The sequence below is a fragment of the Cricetulus griseus genome, chromosome 4 (assembly GCF_003668045.3).
Source record: "Cricetulus griseus strain 17A/GY chromosome 4, alternate assembly CriGri-PICRH-1.0, whole genome shotgun sequence".
NCBI classification, from domain to species: Eukaryota; Metazoa; Chordata; class Mammalia; order Rodentia; family Cricetidae; genus Cricetulus; species Cricetulus griseus.
In genome coordinates, this window is record NC_048597.1 from 46006454 (window position 1) to 46020518 (window position 14065).

General features: G+C 41.4%; 1 protein-coding gene across 1 annotated transcript in view; it reads right to left on the reverse strand.

Moving 5' to 3' along the window:
* The window catches only part of Cfap44 (cilia and flagella associated protein 44), a 78591-nt gene that overhangs the window by 61131 nt on the left and 3395 nt on the right, over window positions 1-14065 (reverse strand). Inside the window, exons 3-6 of the mRNA XM_035444119.1 lie at window positions 10221-10383; window positions 8522-8624; window positions 2774-2990; window positions 991-1105 (exon numbers count right to left, since the gene is read on the reverse strand). Coding sequence (XP_035300010.1) covers window positions 991-1105; window positions 2774-2990; window positions 8522-8624; window positions 10221-10383 — 598 coding nt within the window. The remainder of the gene's footprint in view (window positions 1-990; window positions 1106-2773; window positions 2991-8521; window positions 8625-10220; window positions 10384-14065) is intronic.

Genomic DNA, 14065 nt, shown 5'->3' on the forward strand with positions numbered 1-14065 from the left:
TCACTAAATATTCAAGAGATGGTTGTGAATCAGACACCAACTGTAAATATTAGAATGGAGTTCTGTGTATTTGTACTTTGACATCCATTGTCCAATCTCCCTCTGTCCCCCTTCCCTTTGTTAACCTCCAGGGACCACAACTTGTACCTCAACCTGTATGAACATAACTGTTCAACACCAGCGTCTTCCTTCCCACCTTCTTATTATTGTGATTCTACCATAGTCACACTCCAAGCCTGCTAGACTGGCTGGCCCAGGGACTTTTATTTCCTCCTATACATGGTACTTTTAATTGACACTACTCCATCACTTAAGTGATCACTTAATATTTGTGTGCTGGCATGTTCTTATAAGAGAAGTGATTGCAGGTAACACAGTGTAACTCATTCTAACAGGAGATCCAGTACGATATTAAAGGAGAATAGTTCCTGGGTGCCTATCATTTTTAGACAAAAAGGCCATAAGACCTGTAAGATCATGAGAAAAGTGAACTCATAATGTCATAAAAATCAACTGACAAATTGTTTTACAATTCTACAGTACTGTACATATCTCTATAAAATGATTCCATCTTCCTGAATGACAATCTGACAGCAAAGCAAAAGACACAAGATTGATAAAACCTTGACCCTGTAAGTCCTTTGGAACATCATGCCAAAAAAAGGAAAGAGTATAAATCATTATAATTTCATGACATCATTTAAAAGTAGCAAGCATGTCACTAGGTTAATACAGGAAAATGCTTCATACTTCATATGCACAGAAGATTTAGCAAAACCAGGAAATGGTGATTACATATGGATTGCCAAAATTTTAGGGAAAATGTTTTCATTTCAATTCATAGTCGGTGGGGGAGTAAAATGAGGTTTCCACTACTTTGAAAGGTACAGTATCTGTTATCATTGGCAATCTTAGAACATGCGGTTGATCTGGTAAGCAAGCTTTCATTTGTACACAGTCTAATTACTGAGGAGCTACAGCCACACTCACCTTCCCGTCCGGAAACTCAGTGTAACCCTCTATGTCACTAGTGGATGTTTTGCCAAATCGCCCCAGTGATCCTTGCAGCTTGAGACCAGTGAATGTAAAGGCCATCTCCCAGAACCTGACAACAAGAGAGGAAAAGGTCAGATGGACCAGTCAGTGTGGCTCCTTTTTACTTCCATCTGACCCCAAATCATATTTCATAAGTACCCATAACTTCATTGATTTATCTGACTAATATGTAGTATCTACTCCCTGTCAGGCACCATAGATTCATCGCTGGAGGGGAAGTCCTTTGTCTTTGCAAGACCTGTTTGAGTTGTGCTCTTTGCTGCAGCAGTCACCAGTCATGAGTGAAAATTTCCACCGGATCGGAAGTAATTGATGCTGAATGAGAGGAACATGGATAGGGATGGTCTATATTATTCCATCCAGGAAGCAGAACAAAGGTGACGTGGAATTTGGAGCCACAGAGTTGAGATCAGGAGTAGACACTGCTTGTGGGGAATGGCTGTGAGAATTCTTATTCCACCATGAAGACAGGGGTTCTGCTACAAGTAAGAGCCTCATAGGGATGTGGTACTTTTATCTAGGCTGTTTTTGGAGACCAATCCCCTGTATCAAAATTTTAAAAGTACACTAAAAGAAAAGAGGAGGGGGAGGGAGGGAGAAAAGGTGAACTATTGGCGAATTTGAAAAAGAACACATGCTGGGCATGGTGGCAGGTGTGCACCTTTAATCCCAGCACTCAGGAGGCAGAGACAGGTGGATCTCTGTGAGTTCGAGGCCAGCCTGGTCTACATTGTTCCAGGATAGCCAAAGAGACACAGAGAAACCCTGTCTTAAAAAAATAAAGGAAGGAAGGAAGGAAGGAAGGAAGGAAGGAAGAAGAGAAGAAAGAGAGAGAGAGACAGACACACACACACACACAGAGAGAGAGAGAGAGAGAGAGAGAGAGAGAGAGAGAGAGAGGAACATATATGAAGCTAGAGAGATGACTTAGCAGTCCAAAAGCATTCTCGGCTCTTCCACAGAAAGAGCTGGGTTTGGTTCCCAGCACACACATGGCAGCTCACAAGCACCTATTCCCCAGTTCCAGGGGATATAAGGTTCCCCTCTTCAGGAATCCACATATACTATACACATGTGATACACATACATAAACACAGGCAAAACATTCATAAACATATGTACTGACTGGTTTTGCATGGCAACTTGACCCAAGCTAGAGTCATTAGAGAGGAAGGAGCCTCCATTGAGGAAATGCCTCCATGAGATCCAGCTGAAAGGCATTTTCTCATTTAGTGATCAATGACAAAGGGCCCAGTCCATGGTGGGTGGTATTGGGTTCTATAAGAAAGCAGGTTGAGCAAGCCGTGGGAAGCAAGCCAGTAAGTGGCACCCCTCCATGGATTCTGCATCAGCTCCTGCATCCATATTCCAGCCCTGCTTGAGTTTCTGTCCTGACTTTCTCCAGTAATAACCTACAATGTAGAAATGTAAGCTAAATAAACCCTTTTCTTCCGAACTTGTTTTTTTTGGTCATGATATTTTGTTGCAGCAATAAAAACCTTAAGACAACATAAAATAAAAATAAATATTTTAAAAAATATATGTGAAATCTCCTAATTTTAAAAACAATTCTTTGGGGTTTTTGCGTGTTTGTTTTTCAAGACAGGGTTTCTTCTGTGTAGCCTTGGCTATGGCAAAAAATATCCCCAAGCCTTTGTTCCTCTTAGAGGCTACCTTTACACTATCCATTGGCTTCTTTGTTGGGCACAAGACTTACTTGATATGGCCTGATCCTGATGTGGTTAGCTGCTCATCATCTTCAGGATTGAAAGTGACCTTAAACACGTCCTGAGAAAATGCTTTTGTCCTCAGTGTAGGTTGCTCGTCTATCCAGTTCCAGATGGTTATTGTGTAATCAGGGTGACTCCCAACAGAGGCCAACAAGTTCCCTTCATTATTAAAGTCTACATAAGCATAGGCCTTCTCTGTCCCGTCTGCAAGGATGAATGGAAGTATGATAAATAAGAAAGAAAGCTGAGTCCACAGGGGACACACTTGTCATCCTAGCACTGAAGGTCCTGGCTGGAAAATAACAAGATCAAGCCCACCCTATGCTTCAAATCTTCTGTCTCAAAACAAAAACAGAGAGGGAGGAGGAGGAGAGAGGAGAAGGAGAAGGAGGAGGAGGAGGAGGAGGAGGAGGAGGAGGAGGAGGAGGAGGAGGAGGAGAGTGCCCTTGTGATCTGTGTTAATGTAAAAATGTCAAGAATCTAAGTGTTCTGGGGAGATGGTCTAATAGGTGAAGTGCCCAGCATGCAAGCATGGCTTCCCGAGTTCAGATCCCAGTTCCCAGGTTGAGGTGTCACTCCAATGGTAGAAGGTGAAGCGAAGTGGGCAGAGACAGGGGTATGCCAAGGGCTTCCCAGCCAGCCAGCCTAGCAGAAATGGCAAGTTCCAGGTGCCGTGAAAGCTTCAACTTCAAAAATAAGATAGAGAGCAATAGAGGAAAATGGTTGACATCAACCCCTGGCCTCCACAAATGCATGAGCAGACAAGAGCACCCCTCACACATGCTGCATGTATGGGGGTGTGCACACACACATAAATCTCCTAAAGGAGTAGTTCTAAAATATTTCATCACACTTGGTGTGGTGGTTTGAAAGAAAACGGCCCTCAGATGGAATAACAATATTAGGAGGTGTGGCCTTGTTGGAGGAAGTGTGTCACTGTGGGGCCAGGCTTTGAGCTCTCTTTTCTCAAGCTTCTCTCACTGTGACAGTCAGTTGACTTCCTGTTGCCTGCAAGCTGTAGCACACTCAGCTCCAGCAGCTCCACGTCTGCCTGCGTGCTGCCCTGCTCCCCTTCAAGACCATAGTGCACTGAACCTCTGAAACTGTAAGTGAGCCACATTCAACTTAGTGTTTTCTTTATAGGAGTGTCTGTGGTCATGGTGTCTCTTAACAGCAATAAAAACCTAACTAAGACACTTGGTTGTAGAATGCATTGTAAGATTATAAAAGGAAGGTGAAGAAATTATAATCATATTTTCCCAAAGAAAAACCTATTGTGTATTTCATCCTGTGGAACAAAGAAAACCAAGCACAGAAAGCAGACGGAACTCAATCTACAATAGTATTTAGGTACAAAACTTTTTGACTCATCAAGATAGGATAGATAATAAGGTAATTTCTCCAAAATTGCCAAATACAAATGGGCAGGACATTATAAATGTAATTCTTTTCTTTCTCTTTTTATTATTTAAATTAGAAACAAACTGGTTTTGCATGCCAATCCCAGTTCCCTCTCCCTCCCCTCCTCCCCTGCCCCCACAAGCCCCCTATCCCATCCCCTTTCTGCTCCCCAGGGGGTGTGAGGCCTTCCATGGGGGATCCTTAAAGTCTGTCATAGCATTTGGAACTGGGCCTACGTCCTCCCCCAAGTGTCTAGGCTGAGAGAGTATCCCTAGTTCATTCATATACTAGGAATAAATACTGATCCACTGCCGGAGGCCTCATAGATTGCCCAGGCCTCCTAACTGACACCCACATTCGGGGGTCTGAGTCAGTCCTGTGCTGGTTTCCCTGCTATCAGTCTGTGGTCCATGAGCTCCCCTTGTTCAGGTCAACTGTTTCTATGGGTTTCACCAGTCTGTTCTTGACCCCTTTGCTCATCACTTTTCCCTCTCTGCAACTGGATTCCAGAGTTCAGTTCAGCTGTGAGTGTCTGCTTCTGCTTCCATCAGCTACTGGATGAAGGCTCTAGGATGGCAATTAAGGTAGTCATCAGCCTCACTATCGGAGAAGAGCACTGAAGGTAGCCTCTCCACTATTGCTTAGATTGTTAGTGGGGGTCATCCTTGTAGATCTCTGGACATTTCCCTAAAGCCATATTTCTCTTTAAACCCATAATGGCTCCCTCTATTCTTCCCCCAAATCAATCTTCCTGCTCGTTCATGTCATCCTCCTCCCTTCTCTTCTCCCCTTCTCTTTCTCCTAACTCCCTCTCCCCTCCTCCCATGCTCCCAATTTGCTCAGGAGATCTTGTCCCTTTCCAGGGGACTATGTATGTCTCTCTTAAGGTCCTCTTTGTTTCCTAATTTCTCTGGCAGAGTGGACTGTAGGCTGGTAATCCTTTTCTCTATGTCTAAAATCCATATATGAGTGAGTGCATACCATGTTTGTCTTTTTGTGACTGGGTTACCTCACTCAGGATGGTTTCTTCTAGTTCCATCCATTTGCCTGCAAATTTCAAGATTCCATTTTCTTTTCCACTGAGTAGTACTCCATTGTGTAAATGTACCACATTTTCTTTATCTATTCTTCTGTTGAAGGGCATCTAGGTTGCTTTCAGATTCTGGCTATTACAAATAATGCTGCTATGAACATGGTTGAACAGATGTCCTTGTTATATGAATGTGCATCTTTTGAGTATGTGCCTAGGAGTGGAATTGCTGGATCTTGTGGTAGACTCATTCCCATTTTCCTGAGAAACCACCATACTTATTTCCAAAGTGACTGTATGAGTTTGCACTCCCACCAGGAGTGGAGGAGTGTTCCCCTTTCTCCACATCCTCTCCAGCATAAACTGTCCTTGGTGGTTTTTATTTTAGCCATTCTGACAGGAGTAAGATGGTTATCTCAGAGTTGTTTTGATTTGCATTTCCCTGATGGCTAAGGATGCTGAGCACTTTCTTAAGTGTCTTTCAGCCATTTTAGATTCCTCTATTGAGAATTCTCTATTTAGTTCTGTATCCCACTTTTAATTGGATTGTTTGGTGTTTTGGTGACTAGCTTCTTGAGTTTTTTGTATATTTTAGAAATCAACCCTCTGTCAGATGTGGGGTTGGTGAATATCTTTTCCAGTCTGTGGGCTGCCGTTTTGTCTTGCTGACTTGTGACTTTTGTCTTTGCCTGACAGAAACTTCTCAGTTTCAGGAGGTCCCATTTATTAATTTTTGATCTCAGTGTCTGTGATACTGGTACTATATTCAGGAAGCCATCTCCTGTACCAATTCGTTCAAGGGTACTTGGAAAGTGGAACTTTCTCTTCTAAGAGGTTCAGTGTGGCTGGATTTATGTTGATGTCTTTGACTCAAGTTTTGGACTTAAGTTTTGTGCATGGGGATTGATAAGGATCTATCAGCATCCAGTTATGCCAGCACCATTTGTTGAAGATCCTTTCTTTTTTCCATTGTATAATTTTAGCTTCTTTGTCAAAAATCAGGTGTTCGTAGGTGTATGGGTTAATATCTGGATCTTCAATTCAATTCCATTGGTCTACCTGTCTATTTTTGTGCCAATACCAAGCTGTTTACAGGACTACAGCTCTATAATAGAGCTTGAAGTCAGGGATGGTGATGCCTCCTGAAGTTCCTTTATTGTACAGAGTTGTTTTGGCTATCCTGGATTTTTTGTTTTTCCATATAAAGTTGAATATTATTCAATATTATTCTTTCAAGGTCTGTGAAGAATTGTGCCGGTATTTTGATGGGGATTGCGTTGAATCTGTAGATTGCTTTTGAAAAGATTGACATTTTTACTATGTTGATCCTACCTACCCAAGAGCATGGGTGGTCTTTCCATTTTCTGGTATCTTCATTAATTTCTTTCTTTAAAGATTCAAAGTTCTTGCTATACATGTCTTTCACTTGTTTGGTTAGTGTTACCCCAAGATATTTTATGTTGTTTGATGTTTCTCTGATTTCTTTCGCAGCCCATTTATCATCTGTATATAGTAAGGCTACTGATTTTTGTTTTAGTTAATCTTATATCCTGCCACTTTGCTGAAGGTGTTTATCAGCTGTAGGAGTTCCCTGGTAGAGTTTTTCAGGTAACTTATGTAACTATCATATCATCTGCAAATAGTGAAAGTTTAACTTCTTCCTTTCCAATTTGTATCCCCTTGATATCCTTTTCTTATCTTATTGCTCTAGCTAGAACTTCAAGCACAATATTGAAGAAATACGGAGATAGTGTACAGCCTTGTCTTGTTCCTGATTTTAGAGCAATCACGTGGAGTTTCTCTCCATTTAGTTTGATGTTGGCTGTTGGTCTGCTGTATATTGCTTTCACTATATTTAGGTATGTTCCTGTTATCCCTGATCTCTCCATGACCTTTATCATGAAGAGGTGCTGGATTTTATCAAAGGCTTTTTCTGCATCTAGTGAGATGATCACGTGGTTTTTCTTTTCCAGTTTGTTTATATGATGGATTACATTGTCAGATTTCCAAGTGTTGAACCATCCCTGCATCCCTGGGATGGTGCCTGCTTGATCATGGTGGATGATTTTTCTGATGTGTTCTTGGATTCAGTTTTCCAGTATTTTATTGAGTATTTTTTCATCAATGTTCATGAGGGATATTGGTCTGTAGTTATCTTTCTTAGTTGTGTCTTTAGTGTGGCTTGGGTACCAAGGTAATTGTAGCCTCATAAAAATAGTTTGGCAATGATCCTTCTGCTTCTATTGTGTGGAACACTTTGAGGAGTATTGGTATTAACTATTCTTTGAATTTCTGGTAGAACTCTGCAGTGAAACCATCTGGTCCTGGGCTTTATTTGGTTGAGAGACATTTGATGACTGTTTCTATTTCATTAGGAGTTATAAGTCAAGACCACGCAGGAGAAACCTACAGAAACAGCTGACCTGACCTAGTGAGAGCACAAGGACCCCAGCTGTAGAGCTGGGGAATCAGCGTTGGACTGAAACAAGCCCTCTGAAAGTGGGTGCCAGTTAGGAGGTCTGGGCAGTCTATGGGATCTCTAACAGTGGAGCCAGTCTTTAACTCTAAAGCACAAATGGACTTTAGGAACCCATTCCCTATGGAGGGATACTATTTTAGCCCAGATACACTGAGGAGGGCCTAGGCCCTCCTCCAAATGATGTGACAGACTTTGATTATCCCCCGTGGAAGGCCTCACTATCCTTGGCGTGGGGGGGGGGGTTGGGGGAAGGTCAGGGAAGATGAGAGGGAGAGGGAACAGGGGGATTGACATGTAAAATAAGATTGTTTCTAATTTAAAAAATTATAAAAAGAAAAAAGAATAAAAAAAGAAAACTGACTCCTGAAATTAATTACAGAGAAAACAGAACCAATACTAAGATAACAGATGGCTAATGTTACATGCCAGCTTCACTAGCTTGTAATAGCCAGTTATTCAATTAAACAGCAGTGTAGATGTTGTTGTGCAGGCAACACCAACATAACTGGTATTTCTGATCAGGTAAGTTTATGAATTGTATATCCTTGTAGATCTAGGTGAACTTTATTCAATGTGTTGAAAGGTCTTGAAGAAGGAGACATTGTGCCTGGAGACTGCCTATGAAGTCCTTCCCATGGATCTCCAGCCTGTGGGGCTGACCCACAATTTTCAGACTTACTAGCCTCAACAACTATAAGCCAATTTCATCCAATAGATTTCCTTCCTACCTTTTGTCTTTGTTTCTCTGCTGAACCTTGGCTAACTCAGCCATGTTCCTGGTGTTAACCTTCATGTGGACCGTTCCACAGATCCCCCTAGACTCACCTCTCAGGATTCTGTAGGGCTTCAGAGAAGGATATTCATAGATGATAATATTTGGAAAACTTCCTTTTTCAGCGACTGTGAAGTAAGTTTTATCTGGATGAACCTAGAAAAACAGAATCCCACTGAAATATTAAAAGGAAATTTTCACATTGATAATCCTATCCATGCAGTAATTAGTGGCTGTTATCAAGTAATTGGCTAATTAGACTCTACTTCAATCTAAAATTTTAAAAAATGCACATCTTATAAACACTTGGTGGATATGATTTGAACTGAAAACTAAAAGAAAGTAAGAAAAAATGAAGACTGACCTTTATTAAGGCAATCAATTTTAATGCTACAAGTACTAAATTCATAGTGAGATGGAAGGCTTAAATCTTTAGTGTGGGCCAGAATCTCTTGAAAGGTTCATCAAAAGCACAGATCTCCAGTCCCCCACATATTTTCAGCAAGTGCTTCACTACTGCTGCTGGCCTGATGGCTGCGTGAGACGAGCTAAGCAGGGTCGGGTGCCAAACCCCTGTACAAGTCACTCTGAATTGTACCCAGAAACAGTCACAGAGTGTGTGTTTCAGTCCATTTACTACCTGAGAGGGGGCTTACGACAGACAGAATTTATTTGCCCAGCTGTTCTGAAAAGTTGCAAATCCAGAACTGAGGGACACTATCTACCCAGGGCCTTTGTATGCATCATCCCATGGTAGAAGCTGGGAGGGCAAGAGAGGGGAGAGCTAAGGGGTGCATGTGGTGTGTGTGTGTGTGTGTGTGTATGTGTGTGTGTGTGTGTGTGTGTGTGTGTGTGTGTGTGTGTGTGTTATGGTGGTAATTTACTAAAAATAGCAAACAAGTCTAAAGTGGCTGTGTTACAATAAATTCTCACCATAACCCTTGAAAGCAGCATGGATATATGGACATGGTCTCTGGGCAGTGAGTGGTGTTTGCTCCGAATCTGGATTATTTGGGAGTTGATAAAGTTCACCCCTTGTAAAACTCTACTAAAGATTTCTGTAAAGAAGCCCTCATTCCGTCCTTATGTGATACTTTCTGTTCCATTCAATGAAAGAGAGAGCAAAGCCCTTTGTTAGGGACAGATAAAGCAGACATCAGGCAGGGACAGAAACAAAGACTGAGACTCATACAGGAAGTTACAGATAGACCAGTGACCATAGCTACAGAGATAGGGAAGACACTGGGAGAGAAGAAGAGAATCCAAATTTGGGATAATTCTTGGTCAAACTCCTCCACGATTATTTACTTTCAGCTACTGAAAAACTAACATGTACATATACATACATAATATATACACACATTATATATACATAATATGTACATATATGTGTATATGTATATACTCATAATATTACTTTCTCTTCAAGAAGCTAAGGCAGGAGGATGAAAAGTTTAAAGCCAGTCTGGGCTATATTCTGACTTCAGGGTCAGCCTGGGCCATATACTTATTTCAAGGCCAGCCTGAGCTATATATATTGACTCCAAGGCCAGCTCAGGTTACACATCAAAACCCTATCATAAAAAGAAAGAAAGAGAAAGAAGAAAAGAAAAGGGATTAGAATGAAGATGGCTGTACATCTCATGTGATGCCCCCCATTACACCCTGCATGCCACTGGTGCCTAACTGCCACTGTGGCAGCCACAGAAAAACTAAAATAGGGACCCCCAAGCTCACTAAACGTTAGCATACCCCAATGGCACCAATTCCTTGGCCACTGAAACTTTGCAGGTATATTTGCTCCTTGGTTTTTAAATCCAGCAGGACCAGTTGGTTCCCTGCAATGTACAACACAGTATAGTAGTCCACAAGATGTAGATTGGCACGTCTTTTGCAGTCATAGCCAAAAGAATGCCTGAGGTTAGGCTGCTAAGGAAAATAAGTGAAGCAAAATATCCATCTAGGAATAAGAGGAGTGATTAAAACAATGGAGTCTATTTTTAAAATCAATATTGTATTTAAATAAAGGTTTGAAATCAATGTAGCTGAAATGTACTCTGATACTTGGAATTTTTCTATGGGTCACAAGCACAATTTTATTTTTCAGGTAAGTAAAAATACCCATACAGTGATTTAGTTTCTACTTTATTTTTTAGAAGAAATCCTGAGATTTAGGAATAAGCAGATAGCCTTTATACATAGGTATCTTTTTCCTCTCGGAGTACCACAGAAACAGAACCACACCATTAACGTGGAACCAAGTCCACATCTTCACCTTATTACCAGCCAGTCAAGTTTGTTGAATTCATAGTAAAAACTTATTTTTTATTATTATTTATGTGGTGTGTGTACATATATGTGTTTTTCTCTTCTTCTACCTAGGGTTCCAGGGACTGAATTCAGGTCATCAGGCTTGTGTGGCAACTGTCTCTACTCACTGATCCATCCACTGAAAATATTTTATGGGCCTCTTCATTGATGTTGAAAGGAACTTAAAATTCTGGCCTGTTGGAGCTGCTGGATAGTTTATTGGGTAGAGGCACTGGCTGCCAAGACTGATGACCTGATTCTCATCCCTTGAACTAAGGTAGTGGGAGGAAAGGGCAGGCTCCTGAAAGATGTCCTTTGACATCTGTGTACATGCCCTGACACACATGGGAACACACACACACACACACACACACACACACACACACAAAATGTAAAAAGCAAATTTTTTAAAATTATGACATCTGGGGAAATCTAATACAAATTTTGATACTGACTGTTATAATTAAAACAATATAAACAAGTTATTTCAATCCACTAATACATGACACACAAAAATATACAGAATTTTCCAAGGTTTTTGATAACATTTCTGTATAAGTGAATGTATGTATATATGTTAGTGTTTATGTCATAGAGAAAAATTTTGTTTATACCAAACAATCCAATTAAAAAGTGGGGTATAGAACTAAATAGACAATCCTCAATAGAGGAATCTAAAATGGCTGAAATGTAAGAAAGTGTTCAACATCCTTAGCCATCAGGGAAATGCAAATCAAAACAACTCTGAGATACCATCTTACTCCTGTTAGAATGGCTAAAATAAAAAACACCAATAAGAGTTTAAGCTGGAGAGGATGTGGAGAAAGGGGAACACTCCTCCACTGCTGGTGGGAGTGCCAATTTGTACAGCCACTTTGGAAATTAGTATGGCGACTCCTCAAGAAAATGGGAATCAGTCTACAACAAGATCCAGCAATTCCACTCCTAGGCATATATCCAAAAGAAGCACATTCATACAACAAAGACATCTGTTCGATGAGGTTCATAGCAGCATTATTTGTATTAGCCGGAAACTGGAAGCAGCCTAGATGCCCCTCAACCGAAGAATGGATAGCGAAAATGTGGTACATTTACACAATGGAGTACTACTCAGCGGAAAAAAACAATGGAATCTTGAAATTTGCAGGAAAATGGATGGAACTAGAAGAAACCATTCTGAGCAAGGTAACTCAATCACAAAAAGACAAATATGATATGTACTCACTCATATGTGGATTTTAGACATAGAGAAAAGGATTACCAGCCTACAATACACACTGCCAGAGAAACTAGAAAAAAAGGACGACCCTAAAAGAGACAAACATTGTCCCCTGGAGAAGAGGAAAGGGTCCCCATCCCCTGAGCAAATTGAGAGCATGGGAAGAGGCGGGAGGGAGCTAAGAGAATGAGAAGGGAAGAAGAGGAGGGATGCAGAGGACATGAGGGAGCAGAAAGATTGAGTCAGGGGAAGAATAAAAGATAACAAGAATGGAGATACCATAATAGAGGGAGACATTTTTGGTTTACAGAGAAATCAGGCACTAGGGAAATGTCTGGACATCTACAAAGATGACACCAGCTAACAATCTAAGCAACAGAGGAGAGGCCACCTTAAATGCCCTCCCCAGAAAATAAGAATGATGACTGACTTATATTCCACCCAACAGCCCTCATCCAGCAGCTGGTAGAAGTAGAAGCAGACACCCACAACTAATCACTGAACTGAACTGGAATCCAGTTGCAGAGAAGAATGAGTAATAGGCAAAGGGGTCCAGACCAAGCTGGTGAAACCCACAGAAACAGCTGACCTGAACATCAGGGAGCTCTTGGTTCCCAGATTGATAGCTGAGATACCAGCATAGGACTGATCCAGACCCCAGGAACATGGGTTTCAGTGAGGAAACCTCGGAAATCTACGGGACCTTCTGTATTAAATCAGTACTTATCCCTAGCATAGGTGTGGAGCTTGGGAGTCCAATCCACATAGAGGGATACTCCCTGAACCAAGGCACACGGGGGTGGGCCTAGGCCCTATCCCAAAGGATATGACAAACTCTGATGGCCCCCTATGGAAGGCCTCACCCTCCCTGGGGAGCAGAAAGGATATGGGATAGGTAGGGTGTTAGTGGGGGGGAGGTGATAGGGGAGGAGAGGAGGGAGAGGGAACTGGGATTGACATGTAAAAAATCTTGTTTCTAATTCAAATTTAAAAAAGGAAAAAATTGTTTATTCAAAATAGAAGTTTAAAAAAATCTAGGCTACATTAAGACCTTGTAATTTACATTTTTAGTATATTTAACCTCGAATTAAAAGACCACAAGACAGAAAATAACAAAGAAACTAAATAAGAGCAATCTATGAAAACCTTTAGTATCGAAGTATTGCTTAAGCAGACAGATTCTTTATAAGACCTTGTTCAACACCAAGGTTTAAGGACCAAGGGAAGAACATCTATTTCTTGAGAACTTGCTTGGGAAAAGGTTGATTTTAGAGGATTCACTTATTTGTAAGAAAATATATCATGTCCAAAAGACAGAAAAGAAAAACTAAAGAGGAAAGTCCAGATTGGAAGGTAATTTGGAGCAAATTACCTTAGTCACACCTAGAATTGAACCAGAGTTAGTCACACCTAGGATTGAAACCCAGCTAGTCACCCCTAGAATTGAACCCCAGTTAGTCACACCTAGGATTGAACCTGAGTTAGTTAGTCACACCTAGGATTGAACCTGAGTTAGTTAGTCACACCTAGGATTGAACCTGAGTTAGTTAGTCACACCTAGGATTGAACCCCAATAAGTCACACCTAGAATTGAACCCTGAGTTCAGAGCTGTATCCAGAAAGCATGCACCCCATCTCCAAGCTACAGCTTTCCAAAAGGGACAGTCACAGTATGGACCATGTGGTGGCAGCCTTTGTTCATGTGAAGGCAAACTGAAGTCACCATGGCAATCGTCCTCTAATGACCTTCTCACAGACCTAGCATACTGACAACAAACACAACAAACTCTTGTCAGTCCCCTCCATGTTTACCTGCCTTCACAAACCCACCCAAACTTGTTGTGTCATGGCCTGTCTGCTCAGAATTGACTCCAGTAAGTCTTCTGAAGCATGATGGGAAAGTATCAGCCTGGACAATGGCCCCATCAATGCTTTGAGATAAGAAAGCAATGATGTCACTAGACAAGCATTGGCCAGAAAGGTCAGGCTGGGACAAGAAGAGCATGGCAGTGAGAAGCTTCACAGACTCCTTCAAACCACATCTAATGAGCTGCCTGGTCCACCTGTG